Source organism: Pseudonaja textilis, chromosome 3 (genome assembly GCF_049901715.1).
Source record: "Pseudonaja textilis isolate UNSWEBS1 chromosome 3, rPseTex1.2, whole genome shotgun sequence".
In the NCBI taxonomy this organism is placed as follows: Eukaryota; Metazoa; Chordata; class Lepidosauria; order Squamata; family Elapidae; genus Pseudonaja; species Pseudonaja textilis.
This window is the reverse complement of record NC_141992.1, coordinates 100,311,336-100,337,716: the sequence shown is the minus strand read 5'-3', so window position 1 is coordinate 100,337,716 and position 26,381 is coordinate 100,311,336. Positions and strand designations below refer to the sequence as shown.

General features: G+C 38.1%; 1 protein-coding gene across 1 annotated transcript in view; it reads left to right on the top strand.

The window, feature by feature from the left end:
* PAPPA2 (pappalysin 2) overlaps window positions 1–26,381 on the top strand; it is a 180,782-nt gene that overhangs the window by 5,285 nt on the left and 149,116 nt on the right. Inside the window, exon 2 of the mRNA XM_026703214.2 lies at window positions 10,195–11,254. Coding sequence (XP_026558999.1) covers window positions 10,195–11,254 — 1,060 coding nt within the window. The remainder of the gene's footprint in view (window positions 1–10,194; window positions 11,255–26,381) is intronic.

The following is a 26,381-nucleotide window of genomic DNA, read 5'->3' as shown; positions in this document are numbered from 1 at the left end:
ATTACATGAAATTAATTACACTGAGATAATGCAATTACTTAACAGCTTTTGAAGCAGATAAGAGGACTGCTCACAAAAGGTCACATAAGTTCTTTGGCTACAGATTGTGTATATTGAATTAAATCAATTTCTGCATGTAATATGCAGACAAATATTGTATGCTATTACGCATGAAAATCATGAAAGTGAAAATGGAAATCTGGTTGAAGATTGGGAATATGAAACTAACACTGGATTTCTGGAAAACACAATAAAAGTTTTTGAAACAAGTGACAAAACTTCAATAGAAGCAAGTCTTGCTGGCAATGAAATATTTCAGTATTTCTGATATCTACTGCAACATTATTATTTTTTCTTCATTTTGCTTTGTTGATGACCTCAATTTTCTGAAGCTGGAAGAAGATGAACTTTGATTAAAAGGTGAATATATTTGATGAAGTGGAATTACAAAGAATCTTGAGGAACAGAGACATCCTCATAGTATTTATAATGGCAAGGATTATCATAATTGAGTCTAGTTGTGTAAGTTGGATTTTCAGAGAACTTAAAAAGTTGTGTGAGATTCTATAGCTCGAATTTATAAAGAAGAGAAGAATTCAAAAACGTTTACGTAAGAATGGAAAATAGGAGATACACATAAGTTCTCTGATAATATTTTAAAATGATATGATCAGGAATAATATATAACTCAAGATAATAGATTAGTTGGAACTTTTAAGGACAATATCAGACCCAGAAAGAATTAAGGTCTTGAAAGGTACTGAGACAAGCAAAATAACTTATATTTGTATATGGTGAGGTTGATATTTTGTTAGAATTGAAGTGAAGGTTGAATTACTCAATATCTGGGTTGCCTTATCTTTACCCCAAGAACAGTTAGGTATGTTCGATTGGGACAAGTATATCAAATAATACAAAAAGTTGTTTTTTGCCAAGATAGATATAGAGAACTTCTAATTAAAAAAAAGGCTCTAGTTTTAAAGATTAGATGAGTTAATTGTAGAATTATAAAAGAAACTCTATAATACTTAAGAAATTACAATATGAACATTAATTATAATCCAGAGAAATAGAACCAGAAAATATCCCCATTTTCAATTAAGGAATAAAGATGAATGCAGAAAACAATAGCGTAGTCAGATGGAGTTGTAAGGAGCAAAACTCAAGAACATATTGTTAGTCAATCTGTACATATCTAGAACATGTTTTATTGATTACTAGGAACCACCAAATTTTAAACTAAATAATTAACAGTAATGATTTATATCATATTAGCCTGGTGGATCCTAAGTAAATACGTCATTTATGACAGTTGCCGTGTCCTGGAATCATCTGATATCTTTTGTGATCTTCTGACAAGCAAATTTAATGGGGAAACCAGATTCAACGAAGGAAGAAAGGAAGGGAGGGAGGGAGGGAGAAACTGTACATATAGTAACTGTTCTGGAGACTCTAAATGTATTCATGTCAGCCCAGATACTGATTCGCCTTTTATTTTCTCTGTTCCCCCAACACTTTTTGGATAGTCTCCTTTGGCTGCATTCCCTGGATGAGTTCCGACCTTACCACAGTGAGAAGGCAGTATAGCTGCTTGATGAATGAGGCAAGAAATGTCTTGAGACAAGATGAATGAGACAAGAAATGTCCGTAGTATTTGATGATTTAAATTAAGTGCCATTAATAGTCTGAAGACATGTGGCTCTATTTTTTCTTGCCATCTGAAAGGTGAGGAAATTGAGTTTTGAAATGGAGGTTAGCTGGGAGTATTGGACTGAATAAAGATTGGACAGAACAGGACTTTTTAAGATAGGTGAAATTTGAATAGCTGGCTTGCTAGCATTTCTCCTGTTTCAGAGGTGTTACATTCACCTTAAGGGCTTTTGGAAGAGTAAAGTCCCTCATGACTTTTTGACAGCTTTAGAGAGGCTGCCAGGTTTTACCACTTATGGACAGGATAATTTGCCATGATGATTCATACTTCGAGCATATGCTGGCAATACTACTACTGTAAGATATCTACTTTCCAATAAATGTTTAAATTGGAAGATCTTCCTAGCTAATGAGTATGATTTAGATTAGCATATTCAACTCAGTGTCCTCATCTACAAAGGCATTTGGACTACATTGATGAGAACAAACATTAAATCCAATCTATTGTATGGAGTTTGAATATTGTCACCAGATTTACCAAGAACGATGATACCTGATGTGCAGATAAATATTTGAATGCTAGAAAATTATTAAGCAATAGAAGTGTAACTTCTCAATTTTTAGAATATTCACCTCAATAGGAAGTATTATACAATTCTGAAACTGCCAAATTTGTTTGAAGTGGAAAACTTTTCATAAAAATATTTAGCCTCCCTAAACTTCTTCAGCCCACATTGTTGAGTACTACAATGCCTTATAGACAACATTGATCTTGTAGAAAACTTGGGAATTTTAGTTGACACAGAATTGTTGCTTGAAATTTGATTGATATACCCAAATTCATGCCATTTCTGTCAATTCTGAAAGGAATTCAATGTATATGCATATTTGCACCCACAGCTTGGGATCTGAATGCTAAAGGAGGATTCCTTTGCCTAACAGATCACCTTTGCAATAATATTTTATGGTGAAACTTTTTTTTCTGAAGAGAGACATTTTAAATAAAGAAAATCTAAATAATAATAAAATGTAACAATAATGTTTCCAGCAGATGCTGAATGAAAAATAAATGGGCAAAATCATGGACGAAAGTCTGCCCAAACCTAATTCTGAAAATCTTGTTTTCAATTACAGTATGTTCCTTTGTCAGACAATAAACCTGGTAAAAATTGGTCCATTAGTTTTCGTGGGTTTTTTGGGTGGTGGTGGTGGTTCTAAAACTAATGAGATATTATTTTCACCAATCTGTCCAGATGCCTCAATGTTGAGATTTACTATTTGTGTCAATGTAATGCCATCCCAGTCCTGCAATGCTACATACCTTAGAATCTTAGTAAAATTATTTTGTTCATTAAGATTTTTGGTCTGTTAGAATCAAGCCCCAATGGTGCTTTTTCAAAAGGCAACTGAACTTCCCTTGTTTTTCCTCGAAGAAATTTTGCTTCTCATCCAAGAAGCTTCTTTAGTTGTTCAGAAGATGAGAAGCAAAACTACTTCAAGGGAAAAAAAAGAAAGCTCAGTTGCCTTTTGAAAAAGCATCTTTGGGACTTGATTCTAACAGACCAGATGACCAAGACTTTCCATAGATTGTTAGAATCAAGGCTTTAAAAAAAAAGTATTCTGTTCTTTTAATGGATTGTACAGCACCTGGAATTCATAACAGAATGAAGTGAAGTCTAGGGTAAACCACTACTAAAGATTGCTCTCTTGGAGAGACAATTTCAGGTCTTCATCTAATATCTCAAGGTTTGTTTTGAATGGCATCAAAAGTTGTTGAGAGAGAACGAGAGAGAGGAGAAGCTGGAAAAATATTGGTGAGGGGCTCTTAAATATTAATATCAAGTCACATTTTGTTGTTATCTAATAATGAAATCCACCAAGGTGGTTTTTGCTGCAGATTCTGGAGAATACAGAACTTTTAAAGAGGAATCACACATGAATAACATTTTTGATTGAATTACAGCATTCACTCCATTTTAATTTGGCAATTGAAGAACAAAATAATGAATTGTAAATAATGTATGCATGTACAGTATGAACATTTTTTGATGAAAATATGCAAAAATTAAGTAATTCTTTGCATTAACAGAGTATATTCCAGAATGGCTGCATGCAGATGTATATGATCAACTTTTCTTTCTTTTACTTTTCTGAATTAGAGTTTGTTTTATCCAGCATCAAGTCTTACTTGTGAAAAAAAGAATCCATAACTTGAGAGGAAAGTAAGAGTTAAAAACAAATATTCCTTGCTAGATAATGGTTGTGCAGAAAAGGACTTTCCTGGATCAGGTTTAGATCTACAGAATCCAGAAACCTTAAAAAATCCCGGTAATCTGCAGGCAGTAAGATTACTAACCTTGAACCAATCAGTGGACACAACTGTCACACTATTGCTGGATACTGAAGGCCTAATGTCTTCTGTTCTGATGAAGGATAACAGGAACCATTGTTCACGGGTTGATTTATTTGATCCCATAATTTTAAATATTGCAAAAATTGTATTACCGGAAAGGCTTGAAGCAATCCAAGCATTGAGCATCACAAATATAAGGCATGTGCAAATAAAGATGACATCCTGCATCTTTAGTAGTTATGCAGAAGGTGGCAACCAAATCCTGTCAAAAATATTAATTGTTCAGCATCCTGCTATCTTTGATTTATGGGCATCCTAAGTATATCCAATCATTAAATGTAGAAATGGGTAAGATCAAAGCATTTTTGTTTTTTGGTTCAGCTTATTCCTAATTGAATGTACAATAAAGAGAAAAGGACCAGTAACAATAATTCAAACCACATGGTTTTGTGTGTTTCATTTTTTTTTCTCAAAAGAGGCTAAGCAGTGCAGGAGGAGAGTTTTTTTGGCTTGCTTGACATTGTGATCATAAATTATTCATATCTGAGGCATGAACTAACTGCTGAATCCTATGTCATGGGCCAGATTTCTCATTCCTCCTTTCATCTGCAAAAGTAATTGCTACCATCTTTGACAACAGGTGGAGGAGGCATCAGAACTAATAGATGCAACAATAGAAAAACAGTAACCTGGATAGAGAAAACGGGTTGGAAGAAGCAGCAAGAGAAGGAAGAGTCTGTAGTTTGCAAAATGGCCTTTCATGGTGTAGGGCTTGAAGATGTTAGTAGGTTGAAAGAAACCTTTTCCAGTTTAGAACGGAGCAGTTCTACAAGTACCCGATTATCCGGGAAGCTATTTTCCCCAAGGACATATTTTTTTAAAAGCCCATGTACTTAAGAATATAAAGATATTTACTATTCAAAAAATGGAGAGGTGTACTAGCCAGAGATCTTAGACTTTCCAAAGGAAAGGAGTAAAGGAAAGGAAGTTACAGTCCCAAAGCATAGAGTCCTGTTATTCTTTATCTTTACCACCAAGAAAGCAAAAAACTATTAGAAGATTATGGTGAAAGAACAACAGTTTTCTTCTGTCATTTCACACCAGGCTGTGGGAGACCATGAGTTCAAGTCCTTGCTTAGCTATGAAAGCCATCTGGGTGACTTTGGATCAGCCAAACCTACCTCACAGAGTTGTAGTTGTGGGGAAATTAGAAGGAAGGATATGTTGAATATCATATTCATCGCCTTGAGTTATTTCTAAATATAATAAAGTTGGAATGTAAAGATAGATAGATCGATCAATCGATAGATAGATAGATAGATAGATAGATAGATAGATAGGCAGGCAGGCAGGCAGGCAGGCAGGCAGGCAGGCAGGCATGCAGGCAGGCAGATTGCCCCATTGAGCAATGAGAGCAACCTATATTATTTTCATCCTGAATGCTCAGGCCAGATGGTAGAAGAAGGGCAAAAATGAGTTTCTAGTACAGGATTATGTTGTCCTAACATGCCTTGACAAATATGTGACTGAATATGTAAAAGAGAAATGTGGGAAAAGGGGCTGAAGAGACAGAAATAGAAATAATATGGAACAAATGAAAGGGAAAATACAGTATAAAAGTGGGTGAAGGTTAATTATGGGAGGAGGTGTTATTAAAATTCATAGCTTTCTGGCTTCTCAAAAGGAAAGTGTAGGTAGATGGTAACTTTTCTTTAGCAGCCTTTGCTAAGAGCTCCAGCCTCAGTTTTATATTAGTATCTCTTTTTTCAAAAATACCAATTGTGTTTTAATAATCCAATTTAGGATGGTTATTTTTCTTGAGTTGGCTTCAGTAGCAACCCCAGTAATTTTCTTGGAGGAGATATTTGGGGCCAAGTCTCTACATATAACGTTGGCTGGAGATGTAAGAAGTTGTCTTTCTGTGACATCTTTTGAAAAATGAGAGATGGTTGTGTGAGATTTTGTACCAGGTACTTTTGCATCCAAATCCTATCCCTTGCTTCTTCTGTTTCTACTTTCTGTTTACCTGTTCCTTTGCTGGCCTCCCACTTGCTGGCTGTCTGCTCATGAGAACTGCTTGTTCATTAAAGTTGTATTGCCATTTAAAAAAAGCTGTTGCTGGAGTAGAACCCTCTAATCCCATCTTCAGACACATTCCTGGCCAATTTCCCACTTGTTGGCCTGGCTTCTGAGACAAGACCCTGAAAACATTCTGAGATTTTCCAAAGCAGATTCTCTGGGTTTTCAGAGCAGGAATCTGTAGCAAGATAAAGCATAGCATAGTGTGGTGTTGAAGTTGAAATGACAACAAGAGAAGGAAACAGCAATTGATTACAGCATTGATTACAGCAATGAAGGATCTGTGGAAACAATTTTGAGAAATTTGCAAGTGGGAAGAGAGGATTTTGATCCACCCAGATACTTGTGTACTTGGACAAGATAATAAAATAATCAGGAGGAAACAGCAAAAAGTTGCCCATATCGTTTCATGTATTTGTTCAATGAGGGCCAATGAAGATGCATTTGTACAAACAGCATAGAGTTAATCTTTCCTTTAGGATTAAAATTAAGATTGACAGTTTTGGGGGGGGGGGTGTCAATTGTTCTTTCTTTTTTGCTACTTTGATATTATTGATTGTGATTGTAGTTTTTATTTGTTTGCTGTCTGAGTGGCTATATAGATATATTAAATAAATAAATATTTTAATATATTCCTCCAGTTCAATAGTATGATGTAAATTACTTAAGAAAGTAAATGTGTCTCTGTTCCTGGAGTTTTTAGTCCAACAAATATTTTTTTCCAATGATATTGAGAAAAGTATGCATGATAGACATTCCTATACTATTTAATTTACTGTGTATGCTAATGCTCATATAATAAGGAAGGGGAAAATATGTTCTCATGCTTAGTATGTTGTCTCTGATTCTTAAAAGTGAAATATAGACTAAACAGAATTCAGTGAGACTATGATAGAAAGTTTATGCAAGCTTAGAGTAGTGTTTCTCAAACTTTGTGTAATAATGAATCACTAAATAAACATATGTTTACGTAAGAGTCACTTGAACTGCGAGATGGGTGGCAAATAAATTTGATAAATAAAGAAACAAATCCTTTAGTGATATTGGAATTCATATATTTTGGTAAATAAAATAATGTTATAATTATATAGTTGTATGCCTTCACCTTAATTTTAAAGGCCTTTAATATTTAATAATTGAACACCATTGACATTGCCAAATCATCATCAATCAGTTGCAAACAGCAATTTTACTTGGAACAAGTTATATCCTGCAATGACACCTTTATTTATTATTATATATTATACTATTATAATATAGGTAATATAAATAATAATATAATTAATATAATAATATAATATAATAATTAACAGTTCTGCAGGAAATACTATTCGCCTGCAAGCAAGAACTGATGGGACCATAAAATAATATAATAGAAAATAAAGTACCTAAAGTGCTCTGGGACTTTAGAATTCAGACCTATAGCTATCTGCCACATAATATTCCAGACTTAACAATTGTTGATTTAAAAAAGGTGAAAAATTTCTGAATAGTGGATGTGGCAGTACCTGAAGACAGCAGAAGAAAAGAAAAAGAACTGGAGAAAATTATAGGATCTGCAAATAGAAGTAGAGCAACTATAGCAAAGGAAAACAAAGGTTGTATCAATAGTAATAGGTGCTTTGGGCACAATCCCAGAACAACTGGAGCACCATTTGAACACCATCAGCATTGACAAAATTGCCATCAGTCAATTGTGAAAGACAGCATTATTTGGGACAGCTTACATTCTGCAATAATATCTTTAATATCAGCGAAGAACAACATGTAGATCTTGGTCCTTGGGAAGGCCTTGAAAGGTGAATAAAAATGCCAAATCTAATCTAAACATCTGGCTAACTATGTGACCAACCATGACAGTAAATTGATATGCCATCTGACTCCCAGTGAAAAAAAAAGCTGTACTGTAGTTAAATTATTTTGTTTTTTCTTAATTAAAAGTAATTTTGTTGGCATCAGACTTTGAGAAATACTGCTTTGGAGCAATGACAATAAAGTTCAGGTATTTTGATGACTGTCAACTGATGAAAGTTTCCATTGGAGAAGCTGTTTGTTGCCAATTTAACACTAGAATTATTGTATTAGACTAAGCAACACTTCTTAAAATGTAAGTATGTGAAATGTTTTTACTAAAATTTTAGGAAATGGACAGAAACAGAATAAAATTTCCTATAGGAATATATTGACATTGATATATTGATTGTGCTGTCAAATACCTTATAACTCTTCCTTTTGAAAGCAATATTCATAATCTCATGAATCATGAAATGGAAACAAGAATTCAACATTCAAAGCTATTCAGAGTAAACAAAACATACTAAGGGGTATATTTACCTCCCCCCTCCAGTTATGTTTTATTATTTCTGAACCATAGTATTCAATTTCATCTGAAGAAAAAAAGGATTGTGATAGCAAGTATCTTGCAATTTACATTTAATACAAATGTCAGAAGAATTGGTCATTTTTCACATATTCACATTTACCTTCTTATATCCTGTGTGAGAGCCAGGTTTTAATCATCAAATGTTTTGGCTCCAACATTTGTAGAATTTTCTTCCACATTACTGAATTCCAGATGACCTGGTAAAGTAATTGGTACTCAAGGTTGAAAAATAGTCTCTTATTTTTTTTCTAACATGTTAATATTTGAGCAATAAGGAAATGAAGATTCAGGTATTTTTGAGACTGTTGACCTCTATTTTTTTTCAGTAGTACATTTTGTAGATCTTGAAAATGTCTTTAGAGTTTTATTTTTGCACATGTTAAAATAGTTCATTGCTGCAATCTTGAATGACAGTTTGGGTAATGGTCATAACAATGTATTTACTGTATATATACAGCTAAAACATTGCATTCTTTTTATCTATATTTAGAAATTTGTAAGAATGAGCTTTGGAAAACCTCTGAATATTAAGGGCAGGCATTATGTGGAACTGGTATGTGTTTCTCCAGCAGAAGGTTGTATTCAATTAATTAGGTAGATGGACTTTGAGGTAAGGTATTCTATACTGAGCACATATATTCACATGTTCTTCATATATATATTCTTTGTTCTGTCTTTCTTTGAACCTAACTACTGTATATATAGTCCTGGTCAGAAATGGTCTTTCTCCTCTCCACCAATTCAAGACTCCAAATTATTGGCTATAAGGAAAACAGCAAGCAGCTCACAAGCTGTACCAGTGAAATATATTTTATGTTTCATCACATTAATGAGCCATTTGGAATATTTCAAATTTTACTTCATTAAATTTAAATGTCATCTTTCTAGTTGCAGAGTGTATACTTGGAAAAATTTCTGTGTTACTGTAATTTAATATTTGCCACCTTTTGTTTACCTTGCATATAATAATGAATATTACTAACCAATCTAAGCAGGAATACATTATGCAAAATATTGCAGGTACTTAATATCCACATAATAGTGGCCTGATTACAGAATGAAAAATGATTTTGCCTAGTATATCCAGCTGCCTCAGCAAGCAATTGTATTAAGTACTTGTTTTCCAGAAGAAGAATGAATAACCATGGGATAGGAAAGACAGATGGGACTGAGACCAGGAATTATCAGTGTGAGCCATTTGCTATGATGCTCCTCTGGGGTTTTACTTGCTCAGTCAGCACCAATTCTCTGGATAGCTCCACTGGCAAAGGAATAAGGCTGGCTGCAAAGCCAAACAATTTAAATGCAATACTTGATGCAGTGTGATATGCAAATAGTGTCTACTTCTTTTTTTTAACCTAAGCCAGGGGTCTTCAAACTTGATAACTTTAAGACTTGTGGACTTCAACTCCCAGAATTCCTCTCCAGTCATACAAGTTCAGGAATTCTGGGAGTTGAAGTCCACAAGTCTTAAACATGCCAAGTTTGAAGACCCTTGACCTAAGCCATTAGACAAACCATTTTCACTAAACTGCAATTTCCAAGAGACTTGGAGGGTGGATGTGGTGGAAATAACATTTCAATCAGTTTAAATATGTAATTTTGCTCTAGCTATGCCATGTGGTGTATATTGCTTCTGTATTTAAGATGAGAGACAATATAATACTTTTATTAGCATTCCTATATTGCATTCTTTTCCCCTTTTTTTCTCTCTGTCCTCTCCATTCAGGTGTATTTGACAATTGCTCTCACATTGGCAATGATAAGGGGTGGACTTTGGGCATCCGTTTGGAGGAGAATCCTGAAAGAAAGAATGCCCGTTTCTTCTTCTCACTCCGTACAGACCGTGTCAAGAAATCTGCCACTATATTGGCATACCACCGTTACCAGTTCCATACATGGACTCATGTGGCGGCTACTTACAGTGGGAAGGAGATGTTTCTGTATATTAATGGCAGGCGGGTAGCTCGCAGCTCCCAGCAGTCTGGTGACCTTCACAGTCCGTTCATGGCCTCGTGCCGCACTTTCATCCTGGGAGGCAGCAACTCAGACGGACTCAACTTCCGAGGCTACCTGGCTCTGCTAGCCTTTTGGAACATTGCTATGCCCCAAGAGAAACTCCAAAGGGCCTTCCTGGGAAAGTTTAAAGACAGAGAACTTTCCTTACTGCTCAGTGCAAAGTTCAGCCATTTGCAGCAGCAGTGGGTAACATTCAAGGATGGAGTCTACCCACAAGTAGAGACGATATATAGACCAGAACCTCAAGTTCTATCTCCGCTTATACCCCCACTCTGTGGACAGACGGCCTGTGACAATGTGGAATTGATATCTCATTACAACAGCCACTGGCTGCTACGGAATGAGAAAGTAGTGCACTATCGGGTTGTCAATATCTATGATGATGATGGTCTCCATCCTACTGTGAGTGAGGAACAGATTGCCCATCAGCACCAAGCCCTGAATGAGGCCTTTGGCCGCTATAACATCACTTGGCAACTTAGCATTCACAAAGTGTACAATTCATTGCTCCGTTATCGTGTGATTCTAATGAACTGTGAGCCAGGAAAAATTGGCAATGAGTTTTGCAATCCTGAGTGCAAGCATCCGTTGACAGGCTATGATGGTGGTGACTGCCGTTGGCTGGGACGCTGCTATATCTGGGAGCGTCGGGATGGTGTTTGCAACATGGAGTGCAACAATATGCTCCACAATTTTGATGACGGAGATTGTTGTAACCCCAAAGTAACTAATGTAAGGAAAACTTGCTTTGATCCAGATTCTCCACAAAGGTAAGTAGAAGTGGCCAAGGCATTGTGCTACTCTCTGGGGATTTCTAAGCTACAGTCTTTAAGAGTAAATTTCTGTTTTTAAAATTGGTTTTTTTCCCTTTTATTGATGTACTGCTAGATACCCTACAAAGCTTATCTTACATTAATGTATAGTGTGGCTGATGTTATTAATTACACAAGTATATACATTTGTCCACTAGTGATTTACAGTATCTTTGTGGCACCACCCAGTCATCATTGTAGTGATATAAAATCGGTCCTAATTACTGTTTTTGGTGGGCACAATGGTTGGAAAAGTATAGAAGACTGTCAAAGTTCCTAGTGAAAAAATTACCTTTTCCTCATCCTTTTGTCCATTAGTTATATCTGTGCAAGTGGAAACATACAATTCCAGTTCCTTAACATTAACTCACACGTTATTCAGTTATCTTGTGCAATCCTTGAGTATAGTCCATTGTAAATAAATGTAAACAGAAGTTGACAAAGTTTATATTTCCAAGCAGCAGTCATATTTTATATTTTTAATTGATTAGGTGATATTTAACCTGTTTTATTTGATATCTAAACAAAGTATGCAAAGAATTTAGTTATTATTTTCTTTCTTGCATACCATTTTTCTTTAGATCATGACTGGCAACTCACTACCCCATGTACTGCAAAAACTGTGACCCAGGGATTTGGGCATTTCCCAACTCTATGCTTTTTCTACCAACCATTGATCAATTGGGAAGTGCTTTGCTTGTTTGAGTGACAGGAAGGCCAAAGCGGTTTGGGAATGGACCAAATGGTTTTTCTTACCTGTAAGAAGTCCCATCCTGAAAGCACTGCAGTGGAGATCTTGCAGCTGCTTCTTCCATCCCTTGCCAAGCCTCGGTCATTTGCAGAAATGCTCCATGTGCTCTCCAGGTTGGCAGTCGCTTCTCTCCACTGCTGTTCTTGCTGGGAGAGCATCTTGTGCAATTTAGCAGCTGTGAGCTGCTGCTTTCCTCTAAGTCCCATCCAGAAAGTGCTGTGGCTGAGAGAAACAGCATTAAACATGGCTGCTGCTTCTCTATGCTGCAGCACTTTCCAGATGGGACTTAGAGGAAAGTGGCGGCTCACAGCTGCTAAATTGCATAAGACACTCTTCCAGTCGCGCAGAGAGAAGCAGCCGCTGCCCCGGAGAATAAAGATGGATGGAAGCAGGCCCTGAAAGGCTGCTTGGTCGAGCCTCACCATGTGGCAGAAGCTGTGCGTGCATGTAGGCTCACATTTTCGGTGAACCAGTAGTGAAATTATTTGAAACCCACCACTGTTACTGTGATAACACAAACCCATTAGCACTGCTACCTTATTAATAACTTTTGTAATTAATTTACTAAGATAGCCTTTTCTTCTATTATGTACCAAAATACATACCATTTATCGAAGCATTATATAATACTCATTATATTGTAGAAGTAGTTTGTTTGGCTTTCTCTTCCTTTTCATTAATTTGTATGGCCTTTGAGCTGTAGATGTTGTATTCTGAATTCTTAACACAATTCTCGACCTCCAGAGTTCTGTAAATTTCCTCCCGGAAGCTGAGCATTTTATTTTATTTATTGTATTTATTTATTTGATTTGTCAATTGCTTACAAGATAGTAGGTATAACTATAAACATGAGTAAGAATAAAGGAAATAGGTACGAATAAATCGGGACACTAGGACAGGGACGGTAAGCACAATTGTGCACTTATGCACGCCACTTACAGACCTCTCAGAAATGGGGTGAGGTCAATAGTGGATAGTTTAAGGTTAAAGGAGTGGCGGTTAGAGGAGTCAGGTAGTGCATTCCAGGCATTGACCACTTTGTTGCTGAAGTCGTACTTTCTGCAATCAGGTTTGGAGCGGTTTACATTGAGTTTGTATCTGTTGTGTGCTCTTGTATTGTTGCAGTTGAAGCTGAAGGCATTGACTGGTAGGACATTGTAGCAGATAATTTTGTGTACTATGCTTAAGTCTAACCATAGGTGGTGTAATTCAAGGTTGTCCAAGCCCAAAATTTCAAGCCTGGTGATATAGGGTATTCTGTTGCAAGCAGAGGAGTGTAATACACTTCTCATGAAATACTTCTGAACTCGCTCAACTGTATTAATGTCCGATATACAGTGCGGATTCCAGACAGATGAGCTGTATTCGTGTATTGGCCTAGCAAAGGTTTTGTATGCCCTAGTTAGCAATTCAATATTACAGGAGGAGAAGCTTCTTAAGATTAGATTTACAACTCTTAATGCCTTTTTGGCAATGCTGCTACAGTGAGCTCTGATGCTTAGGTCACTTGATATGAGTACTCCGAGGCCCCTTGACAGAGTAAGGGTCGTCAACAAGGTCATATTTTACTGAAGGAAGTTGGAAATTGTAACAAACCTGGGATATTAGCCAGGAACTATTCCTGGGAAAACAGCAACATGTGTATCAAATACAGATGGGGGCTACTAGGACCTGAGTTGCTCTTAGTGTATGTGTCAGGGATTATCAAAGTCAATTGCAAGATTTTTTGCAGCTTCCCTAACTGTTATATGACTGTCACAGGTATTTGGCGGTACATTGTTGGTCAGAAGTAAGGTGCACAATAAAAATGACAAACATTCCTATCCCCAAAACCAACACAGAGGCTTTTAGTGGGTCTGGAGTCTGTAGAAATTAAATTTATAATTACTGGGAATAATCTTTATGCCATGCTACTACTAACATTTTAGAATAGTCCAGTAGAGGCTCCAACAGTCACATTTTACAGGAATGCTTTTGGTTCGGGGAATATAGGTTCCTTATCTCTGATCAGGACATTCTATGAACTTGGCATAATGAACTATAAGCCACAAAACTCAACTACAATATATTTGTAAAATATTTAATATTAGCTTTGCTACAAATATTTAACACAAGAGTTCATTATTCAGTCCAGAGTTGATTAGACTTTATTGACAGAACCAGTAGAAAATGCTTGAATCAACATGACAATTGAGTTTTAGCTTGTACATGAAAAATAAAAAAAAGGAAGGATAGAAATCAATACTTTTCATTTGGGTTTAGACTGTAATCCCCAGCCATCAGGGATTTTGTCTGGGAATTCTGGATTGCAGTCCTAATTCTACTGGGAAGATCAGGAATGGGAAATTTGATATTTTATCATCATCTCAAGTATATATGGAGCTATTGGTCAAGTAGAGAACTGTTCTGAACCAGAATGATGAATTTTGTAAGAAAATATTTCATAAATGTGTAAATCAATCAGTTTTATTTTCTGTTTGCTCTTTGAAAAATGCCAGCTCAGGAGATAGACTTGGCAAGGACTACTGGAAGTCTATTGTGGAAGGGTATAATAACAGAATCCTGAAAGCCTATCCAGATATTCATTCATTCTTCCTTTTTCTATCATAAAATCAAGGCAGGGCAATTTTGAATTTCTTTCTCCTTTCCTCTTTTTTAAAGTAAAGCTGGTGTTTAACTAATGACTGTATGATTATTGAATTATTTCTCTAAGGCCACCTCTGACTCTTCTCTACTTTTCAAATATATTGTAATTTGCCTTATTTCATCCTAACCATATTCCTGTTAAGTAGGTTATTTCTTTTATATTCTTTTTTCTTCTGTATAAACGATGCAAGAGAGTGATTTGCCCAAGACCCAACTATCTCATGGCAAAGTTGGAATCTAAAGCATACGTCTCCAAAATACCAGTTTTGCTGTTCAAAATAATTTTAACTGGAAACAAATGAAGAAAAGCAAAGGAACAAAGATAGTATGATCAGACCCCATCTGGTTAACAGTCCTGGATAGGAGGGCTGATGGTGTTAATGGAAAGAGAAGCAGAAGGAGAGTTTATTTTTATATCTTGCATGTACCACTAATTTGATTCAAAAAGTCAGGTAGATAAGTATATAGTTTTAACATTAGAATGATATCTATTTGATTCAAGAATAATAAAATAAATGATAGTACAGTATACTAGGAACATAACAGTTCCATCCAGGGGTAGGTTTCTACTGGTTCTGTCTACCTCTGTAGAACCGGTAGCTCTGAAGAGCAGCAGACATAGAACCAGTTCTATGTCTGCTGATGTTTTTGCCCACCCACTCATCCGGACTCTTACTTGATCTTTATTTCCTGATTTTTCAACTTCAGCCCGCCGAATGAGGCACAGCTGCAGTTAAAAAAGCAGAAAAAGAAGGCTGTTTCAAAAGCTGCATCTCTGCACACAGCATGCTGATGACGATTTACAGGTGTGCGGCTCACAGCATGCAGGAAAGCTCGTAAATCCCGAATCGGTAGTTAACCCTGTCGTAAATCCCACCGTTGGTTCCATCTTAACCAATTTCTGGAATATTGTAACAGATGATACAAGCTTTGATCCTAAGAGAAGGTGACTGCAGAAGGTGAAGGGTGAGGCTACCAGATCTTCTCTTACATAGGCCAATTCTAGCTGGTTGGGCTGACAGATATTTAGGCATGATGGTATATAGAGCTTTCTAGGTCAAAACAGTACTTTGCATTGCACTTCTTGACAGCCAGTCAGGGCCCTTAGCACATGTATAAAGTGAGCCTGATGAGTAACACTTGCCAATGAGTTTCAAACACCCTTTCATTTCTGTTTTCTGCATAAATTGTCCAAGTATGCATAGTTTCTGTCTTGTCTATGAGTTTCTGCTTTTAGCAAGTTTCTGACTGTGACTATGAGTTAAATGTCTGAGGAGGCAAGATTATTTGCTCTGTCTGGAAGGAAGCCTGGCACTCTTCTAAAAATCTTTTACAAGAAGAACCTTGTTCTGTCTATAGCATCTTAACTCCAAAAAAGCCTGCTCCTTCCTATATTCAATTATTCAGAAGCATATTCTACTAAATTGAATATTTCTGAGTAAAGAGAAAATATGGATTTATTTGTTTATTTTGCTTCCCTGAAAATCCCTTTGTTGTTTCATTGAAAAAGGAATCTGTCCTGCTACTTCAAAATAATATAACAATATTCTTGGATATACAAGAAAATTGCAATTGTGATCCAATTCATCTACATTTGTGAAACATTACAAGATGAGGTCCAGTGTGGATATTTTCTTTAGTAAAGTAGTACTTTCTTATAACATAGTATCATCTATTCTACCCCTTTAGGGAGTTAAGCATTCTCCAGTTAGCTAAAGCCGCAGAGATAGCAAAGAGCGCTTACATATTGACAAAACCCTTTTGTGTAGGCATATTTAATCAGTAATCATGAAATAAGGTGATAGTAAGCAGCTGAGCTTGAGGGGATGATACAGACAGACAGATGTGGGCAGTTCAGATCAGCTAGATAACTTTGTAGAATTCATAAATACAAATTCTTTCAGTGTAAATACTCAGATGATCATTGGAATAATCAGTTGCAGATAAGCTATTTCTCCATGGAATTTCATATCCTTACATCTCCACCAGAAGCCTGCAAGCAGTTATTTTGAGTTTTTGGAGCTTGAAAAAACTCACATTGCGTAAATTTTGTTCTGAGCTAGAGACAAAATAGAAGCATGTTGAACAGTAATTGTCTGTTCTTTGTTCCATAATCGACATCTTGTAACTTGTAACTTGTTAATTTTTGTTGTTGTTGCATTCACTCCTAGGACCAAAATGCATAGTTGCTGTCTGCTGGGCTACCTCTCCTTGGAAGGCTACAGATATACTAAAAAAGCTGTTTGTTGGAATGGGGGAAGTATTTGTTTTCAAAATTATTACAAAAGATAACATTGGTTGGGAATTGTAGATATTATGAATTACCACCTAATTTTTTTTTATGGCCTAGGTTTGAAAAATGACTGGCTTACTCTAGGTTCTCATCTTTTCTCATGGCTGGAACACTTGAGAAAAATTAATTTTTATTCCATACAGAATATGTGAGATGTTCCAAGTTTCGTCCCATTTGGACATGCAAACTCAGACTATTCCAGTGAATCTATTGAATTGGGAGGCTTTTTTCTAAACTTGAAATAACACCTATTTTTCATTTGTGCATACCCTGTACGTGCTTTTTATCTGAAAGAGGGATGACTTCAACCAAAAGATGTCTCATGGCCAGTTTTCTTAATCTAAACTTCGAAACTTTGCAGGGCATCTGAAGATTACTTGGCTTTCTGGTGATGTCATTCTATTTAGCTATGGTGAAAGCTGACTCTCTGCCAGTTATCCATTCAGGATCTCACTCAGACAAGTTTGTAAGGTTATAATGTAAATAGCAAGGACTCTAATGCTGGAAATTCTTGCTGTGTTTTTCAGGGCCTGCCACTTAAAAGGAATTTTACTACCCTTTTCGATTTGTGTGCGCTTTTAAACTGTCTGCTGGCGAATCTGCACGCCAGACTCATGCGGCTCCTGAGCCATTAAGCTCTAGTCAGTCAATATTTTGCTTTTTCAAAAATCTATTAAGTTCCATTTGCAAGGGATTACTGCTTATGTGATTGATTCTGTCTAGCAGCTAACATTAAAAAAATAAAACAAAAAAAATCAAAACAAACCTCAAGGAGACAGAGTAATAGAGCAGAAAAAGCTAGATTTATCCCTGAGGAAAACAATATCCTGTTATATGTTGAGAAAAAATGAGAATTTTCTCTTATGCACAGTTTATATCATCCATGTGAAATCAGGGCAGTGGTTGTGGATGTTGTTCTCATTGTATTTTAAAATAAAAATACCTACAGTTTAGAAGGGTTACACGGGGCAACTAATGAATATAAGTCACTGCACTTTCTGATTATATAGCTAGTTGAATGAGGTGTCTTTGGTGCTCTCTGAGCCTGGTTGTTTCCCAATAGTTGAATTTATGTCTTCTTAATTCAAGCATGGCTCTTTCTGGGCCTTATTAGGCTACCTGATGTGTATCTTAATCAACTGCTGGTTCTATATGCCAATATGTGAAAAAGGAGGACTTTCAGGCATTTGAGAAGCAACAATTCAGAATATCTCTATCAATAAGTAATTTAATTGGTGTCTGTTGCTATAAATTTCTGCTTAATAGCCATTGAGATAGTTTTCTTGAGAGAGGAAAAGTATCTTTAGAATCTCAACTAGTTTTGGAACTTAACACTTCCATAATGCACTCCCCACCCCAATGTGGGAACCAAATGGTTATGGTTGTGGTGTGAACCAACACTGAGCTAGTGAGTTCATCAAATTGCCATTTTAAGGGAACAACCAGAGGGAGGTTGATTGCTGTTAAAACATTTACAATTAAATATTTCCGTTCTTTATTGTGTATCTCCGGTATGACTCCCAATAAAAAGATCCCTGGTTTAAAGTCTATATCTTATTTTATCATTTTTTCCAACCATGTGTGGATTTTAGTCCAATATTTCTTTGTGTCTGAACATGTCTACCACATATGGTAATATGAACCAGGTATCTGATGACATTCCCAGCATTCATCCGATTTATTCTTAAACATTCTTGCAAGTCTTGTCGGGGTAGATGCCACCTGTAAAACATCTTATACAAATTTTCTTTATATGCAGTTGACATTGTCATTTTATAATTTTGAGACCACAATTTTTGCCATTTTTCCAAATCAATCCCATATCCAAAATTTTTCCCCCAAGCAATCGTTTCTTTAACTTTCTCCTCCTCCAATTTAAATTCTAATAGATGTCCATAAAGTATTTTAATTACCTTTTCATCAATATCCATCAAAATTTTATCTAAGTCAGTTAACTTATCTTAAATACCTTCTGCCTTGGAGTCTTTATCAAACCTAGATTGTATTTGCAAATGAGAAAACCAATTCATTTTTACACCTTGTTCTTGCAATGTTTGCATGGATTTAAGTTCACCCTTTTCATTCAATAACTCCCCATATCTGTTTGTTCCCTTTTATATATTATTGGATAAGAAAAAGCTTCAATAGTTGATATCCATGTTGGAATTTTTAAGTAATATTGTCTTTTAATCTTCTCCCAACTCAAAAACAGTGCCTCACAAATATAATATTTTCTAAAATACCCCTGTGTTTTAGTTCCCTTATACCAGAGAAAGGCATGCCAACCCAGCAGCAAGTCATGACCTTCTAAAGTCAGTAATCTACTGTTCCTTAGTGTTATCCATTCCTTTACCCACATCAAACTTGTTACCTGGTAATACAGCTGCCAATTGGGCAAGGCAAATCCTCTTATTCTTGCATCTTGTAACAGCTTTAATTTTATTCTTGCTTTTTTACCCTGCCAAATATATTTTGACACAATTCTATTTAAATCTTCAAAAAACTCTTTCCCTAATCGAATAGGAATTGTCTGGAATAAATAGGCAATATATTCATCTTAATTGTGGATATTCTCCCAATCAATGATAGTTGCAATTTTTCCCATTTCATCAAGTCTGTTGCAATCTGCTGTTTGAGTTTAACGTAGTTAGCTTCCTTCAGGGTGCTGCATCTTGGTGTAATATAAATCCCTAAGTATTTAACCTTGTTCGTGACCTGTCTTTTTAAAGTTTCTTCCAACTCCTTCTTTTGTCTTGTTAACATATTCTTTGTTAATATCTTTATTTTGTCTTTATTTATTCTCAAACCTGCTACTTTTCTATATTCTTCTATTTTTTTCTATTAATTTGGCTGTTATTTCCATTGGGTATAAATACCAGGTCATCTGCAAAAGCTTGCAATTTATACTCCTCCTTTTTAATTTTCATTCCTTTTATTTCTTTTTCTTCTCTGATATTCCTGTTCAACATTTCCAATGTTAACACAAACGGCAGAGGCGATAATGGACAGCCTTGCCTTGTCCCTTTTCTTATATCTGTGGATTCTGTTAATTCTCCATTCACCATCACCTTTGCAGTTTGTTCATGATATATTGTTTCAATGGCTTGGATAAATTTCGTACCAAAGCCCATTTATATCAGTTGCAGTAAAATAAATCACCAACTCACATTGTCAAAGGCTTTTTGAGCATCTGGAAACATCAAGGCCATTTGCTTCTCAGGGTGTGCTTCATAATATTCCAGAGTATCCAAATTGATTCTCACGTTGTTTTTGATTTGTCTCATCTGGACTTGGAGCTTTCCCAGCATTCTGTTTTTTTAAGGCTTCTGTTAGTTCCATCATTGTTATACTTTCTTCTAACATTGTTTCAATATTTGTGGGTATCTGAGGTAAGTTCGCTTTCTGAAGATATTGCTTGATTTTTTCTTCTTGAATATTCTCTTGAAAGTATAGTTTTCCATAGTAATCTTGTATAATTTTTTTCTTCTCCCCATTTCTATAACCAGCCTGTCCTTCGTTATTTATCAATTGTCTAATTCTTCTTGCTTCTCTTTCCTTTCTCAATTTATAAGCTAGCCATCTGCCTGGTTTATTTGCATCTTCAAAGTAATTCTGTTTCACACTTTTAATTTTTTGTGCTAATTCCTCTTTTCCCATTAGTCCCATTTTATGTTTAATTATATCCATTTTATTTTTAATGTCTTTTTTGTGGGGACTTCTGTAAGTCTTTTTCCAGTCTTTTATAGTAATCCTCTAATGTCTTAAATGTCTTTTTCTGTTTTATGTTTCTTCTCCTAGTATAATCTATTATCAAGCATCTTGTGTAGGCCTTCATTGTGTCCCAGAGATTCTGTAAAGATGTATCCTCTTTTCTATTTTCTTTGAAGAAGAAAACAAGTTATTTCTCTATTTTCTGTTTAAAGTCTTTTTCTTTCAGAATCATATTATTTAGAGTCCATCTAGATCTCCTCCTTTCCAAATAACTGATACTGGATTATGATCTGCCCATGTGCTTGTTTCTATTTCAATCTGTCATACATTAGTCAATAATTCTGCTGACATCCATATCATATCTATTCTAGACCAGGATGAGTGTCTATATGAATAGAAAGCATATTGCTTACTTTCCACATTTCTCTCTCTCCATGCATCTTTTAAATTAAATTCTTCTGTTATTCAAAGGAAGGATTTTGGTAGTATCTTTCTAACTTTCTTTGTTGTTTTCTGTGTTTTATAGTCCAACCGGTCATTAATTATTCCATTAAAAATCACCCATCATAAAGATATTAACATAGTACAAATCAATTATTTTTGTATGTAATTTCCTATAGAATTCTTCTTGTTTGATAAATCAGCTCAGAGTTTTTCAAGGTCACTTCAGTCTTCTTTCTTTCAACTTCAGCTTCAACTCCAGACTCCACTATCTGTTCAGAAATGAGCACCTGAATAAACAAACTGCCATGTTCATCTCTATCTTTTCCAATACACAGCTCAGAGTCCTTGATTGTAACACAAACTAGTGAAAGAAAAAAGAAACAATGTATCCAAGCCTCTGGGTGGCAGTGCTACTTACTTTCCTTCACTTTCACTTCTCCCTCCTCAATCTACAACCAGGAACTAAAAGAAAAAAAAAGTAAAATCTTTCCCCCCCTTTTTTAAAGGGAGAAAAATAAATCTTAAGTCAAGCAGAAGAGTCTTAATCAAAAAATAATTTCCAAAAGGATTGTTAAAAAAAGAGAAAGAAATACAAACAGAAATAAAAAGATTAAAAAGTACCAGTCCAGCTTAAAGTTAAACAGCTTTGCCAAGTTTAAAATTCCAATAAAAAGGGGGGAAAAGGACAAAATTTTCACTTTGACAATTAATCACGCTGCTTAAACTCTTTCCTCTTCATTTTTAGTCCACTTCAATTTTTTTAGGGTGTTCTCTCCAAGAAATAATAAGTAAAAGTTCATCTCACCAAGCTGACACACTTTCTTCCAATCTCTTCCGTTCCAGAGCTGTCCCAGCTTCAGCAGCTTGGAAGGCTGCATCTCTGCCACCAGCAAAAAGGGTTTTCTCCTCAGAGCTGCTCAGAGCATCCAGTAGTGGGAGGTGCTTCAGTCTCTGCATTCATAGGCTGAGCTTGAATTGAAAAACGCTCCTCCTCCTCCACGTGACACCTCCATAGCATTCCCCAGTTTTTGCTCAGCCTCGTGCGAGACAGGCTGTTCTGTTCTTAGCTCCTTGGCCGAAGCAGGAATTTTGAATTCTCTCAGCTCTCTCAATCAGCTCTAGATCAGCTTTCTTTCTGGTTGGATTTATTTTCTTCCCTTAGCCCTGTGCAACTGATTAATTAGGTCCCTTATCTCCCCAAGGGAAGCGCTTTTGCGCCCCCAGAGGGAGGCAAACGGGAGGGGCACAGGTGCCTTCGCACCACCTCCCTGAACCTAAATTCCTTCCCTGCCTTTTCTTCTGTGCCGTTTATACTGCGGCTTGAATTGCTTTTGCTAATTCCCCCCCCCACACCGAACGCCGCTCCAGCAGGGAAGGTCTGAGCTTTTCCCTTCCCTGCCCCTCTCAGACTGTTAAAGCTTCAGATTGACCCCTGGGAGGGAAATTTGCCACTGAGAGACCCGAGGATCGTTCGCTCTTTTGGCGGCCGCCATTTTGAGAGCCTCCTCGTGGCCAGGCGCTATTTTGTTTTTCGCTATTTTCGCTGTGAGTGAAATCTGCTTGAGGATTCAGGACCCATAGGCCTGTTGCAGAGCAATTCAAACTCAATTAGCCTTCTAGCACTGAGTTTGATTCCTCATTTGGAGATTTGTTGGCATTATCCCACAGCTTCTCAGCGGTGCAGTACCAACAGCAGCAACCACCCAGTTCCACCTGGGCTGAAGGCTGCTAAGGCCCTTGCCTCTCCCCTTATCTCTGTTCTGTTGGAGAGCAATATTGCTCCGGGCCATAGGCGTTCAAATTCATCTGATTTGGACTATTGGTTTTCTTTCCTTATTGGCACCAGGCCTCTGTTATTATTGGACCAAGGGTTCAATATTTTTTTTGTGCTCCAAAGATAACTATTATCACCCTTCTGAGCAATATTAGGGTGCTACGACTCAATTTCTTATACATTTATATTCATATATACATATATATAATTTAAAAAAAAATATTAAAAAAAGAAAAGAAAACAAAACAGGGGGACGTGAAATATTATCAGGGCACCCGGTCTTCCCACAGATCGGCCCCTGGGCATGCCAACTGCCTCATTCTTGATTCCCAATATATCATACAGTATTCATATTACTCACTGTAATGGCAGATGGTAATACTTCCAGAGGACCTTCTTTGAAGGCAAAATCCAAAACCCACCACTTGCGCAGACAGGCTAAAGAGACCTCCAAAGCCTCCCAGAGAGATGCCTTGAGACGCCACAAGGCACTGGAAAAAGAGACTGATAGGCGCACCAAAGAGGCTCTTATAGTGCCTCCGGTCCTCCCGCCTTCTACTCCCTCCACTTCTGCTCACCCCCCCTCCTCTAGATTTTTCCTCCTTATCCAGGCGCAGCTCGCCCCTGCAAGAACAACAGGCTCTGATCCCTGGAACACCGGCTAGAAGGGCTCCTGAAGCCACCTTCACCCCTACAGCAGCTGGCCTCAGTCAAGAGGAATCACTCATAGACGAGGTTCCAGAGCGGGTAAGATCCTGGATGGAGTTGGCTATCCACCAAGGGATTGCAGCCAGACTCCAGCAAATAGCCAGGTGTGGTCACTACCCGACGGTCCCTGACCACGAGGCTCAATCTGTAAGATCCTCGCCCAGAGCGGACCAACTTCACGGCCAGGTACACTTATAGAGGGATATCCCCCTTACAGAAAGGGAGGAGGAGGAGGAGGAAGGGGACCTGGACCTGATCAGGGAAGATGAAGAGTTTGAGTTGGGGACAATGCAGTATAGCGAACCCCTATCAGAGGCGGACCCCCTGGGAGGGGAGATGTCCAAGGACGAGGGGCTTACCCCTGACCAGCCCGCCTTCGTGGGCCTGTTCAAACCACACTTAAGTCCCTACTATTCAAGGCCAAGAATATCTAGGGCCTGATCACGCAGTCACCCTTTGACCCCCCTCCTACAACTTCGGAGGGCCCAGATGATTCCATCTTTAAACAGCCCATGGTGGAGGCTGAGGTTATCCCTACTCCACCCATTTTCTCTGACCTGGTATTAAAACAGCTGGCCTCTGCAGCTGCACCTCCAGCCACGATAAGTTTTTCAATTTGGACCCAGAATTCTCTAAATTACTGGTTACCCCTGAGGTTGACGAGCCCATCGTGAGCCTCGCCACCTCCTCAACCCCGAGTGATGCACTGGAGGCCCTCAAATCTGAGGACAAGTGGGCCGAGCTGGCCTTGCACCGGGCACACCAAGCGGATGCCTGTGCAATCAGATTGGCTATGGCCGCTTCCTTTTTCACAAGGTCATCGATCCGATGGCTTCGTCAGCTCAGGCAACACGTCCCCTCATCCAATGTCAGGGCACATCAGGACATCGCCAAGCTCACAGCTGCTACAGAATTCTCTCCCAACGCCACATTTCACTCAGTCAAATTCTCCACAAGAGCCATCACATCACACATCACGGCCTGCCGTCTGCTCTGGCTGAGACTTTGGCAGGCAGATCTTAAAAACAAGGTAAAATTGGCTTCCGCCCCCCATTGTGGGAAACAAATTATTTGGCCCGTCCCTGGACCCCTTATTGATGGAGACATGCAATAAGAAGAAATTTCTCCCCTCCCTTATGCGCAGGTCAGAATCCAGAACCTCACAGCCCTTTCGGAGAGGGGCCTTTCGGCCCTTCTACCAGACTCCCTTCTCCACCAGGTACCAAAGGCCCCCAGCCTTCAGGCCGGGTCAACCCCTGGATCATGCCGATTCAGGAGACAGGAACAGAAGGGGCACCAATTACAAAAGGCCCTCTCGGGGATCAGGTAGCAGGCCTTTCCCGAGGTAGGCCAATACTCCCTTTCCTTGGTGGGCGCCTTAAATTCTTTGCCAGCCAATGGGATTCCTCTACCTCGGACGCCTGGGTCAGGGACACCATTAGATTTGGTCTGGCCCTTGAGTTCCGGTCCGCCCCCGATTTCTTTATGGCATCCCCTCTTTCCAGAGACCGAGCTAAGTGTAATCTAATGGATTCCGCTATTCATCATCTCCTTAATATAAAAGCCAACCTGTTCCCACTGCACAACAAGGACGGGGTTTTTACTCTCACTTGTTCATTGTCCCAAAACATTCAGAGGGGTGGAGAGCGATACTGGATCTAAAACGTCTTAACAGTTATCTGATATATCGCAAATTCAAAATGCATACATTGCAATCCATTCTCATGGGAACCAGACAAGGGGACTGGCTCACATCCATAGACTTGATCGAGGCATACTTACATATTGCCATTCGGCCTTCTCATTCCAAATTTCTACGTTTCTGCTATAACATCACTTTCAATACGAAGCCCTTCCTTTTGGATTAGCCTCTGCCACCAGGACCTTTACCAAGGTCCTCGCAGCGCTAGTGGCCCATCTCAGGAACCTTCCTGTGCGTCTCCAGTGTTACCTGGATAACATTCTCATCCTATCTCCCTCTGAACACCAAGCAGTGAAGGACACCCAGGTTACCCTAACTGCTCTCCAAGCTTTTCTTATAAACTGGAAAAAGAGCCAATTATCCCCAGCCACTCAGATAACTCACTTGGGGATGGTGATTGACACACTGGAAAGGAAGGTCTTTCTGTCCTCGGACAGACTACTCAGTATCCATAAATCCGTCAGAGAGATCAGGCAACGTAGGAGGGCAACCCTACTAGATTTGTCTAAATTATTAGGGAAAATGATTTTGTGCATTTCCGCTATTCCCTGGGCCCTGGGCCCGTCTTCACTCCAGATCCCTCCAGTGGTTCCTACTCCCGCACCAGAGATCCGGCAGAAGAAACTCAAAACACATGGTCAGGGTATCTCCAAGGGTCCTCATGTCCCTCCTCTGGTGGGACAAACCGGCCATCAACAAAGGCTGCCACTTCAAGGACCCCCAAAGGTTCACTATCACAACAGACGCTAGTCTATTCGGATGGGGTGCCCACCTTCAGTCACTCACATCCCAGGGCAGATGGTCGGCAACAGAGCAATCATGTAACATAAACTGGCTGGAGCTTCACGCCGTCCTCCTGGCCCTCCGCAGCTTCCTCCGGAGGGGGAACGCAGACAACACATTTTAATTTTAACAGATAAGGTGACGGCCAAAGCCCACATAAACAAAAAGGGGGGCACACAATCATTACGACTAATGAGGGAAGCTGAGCGCCTTAGCCGTTGGGCAGAGAACAATCTCCTTTCCATCAGGGCAGAACACATCTTTGGAGTATCA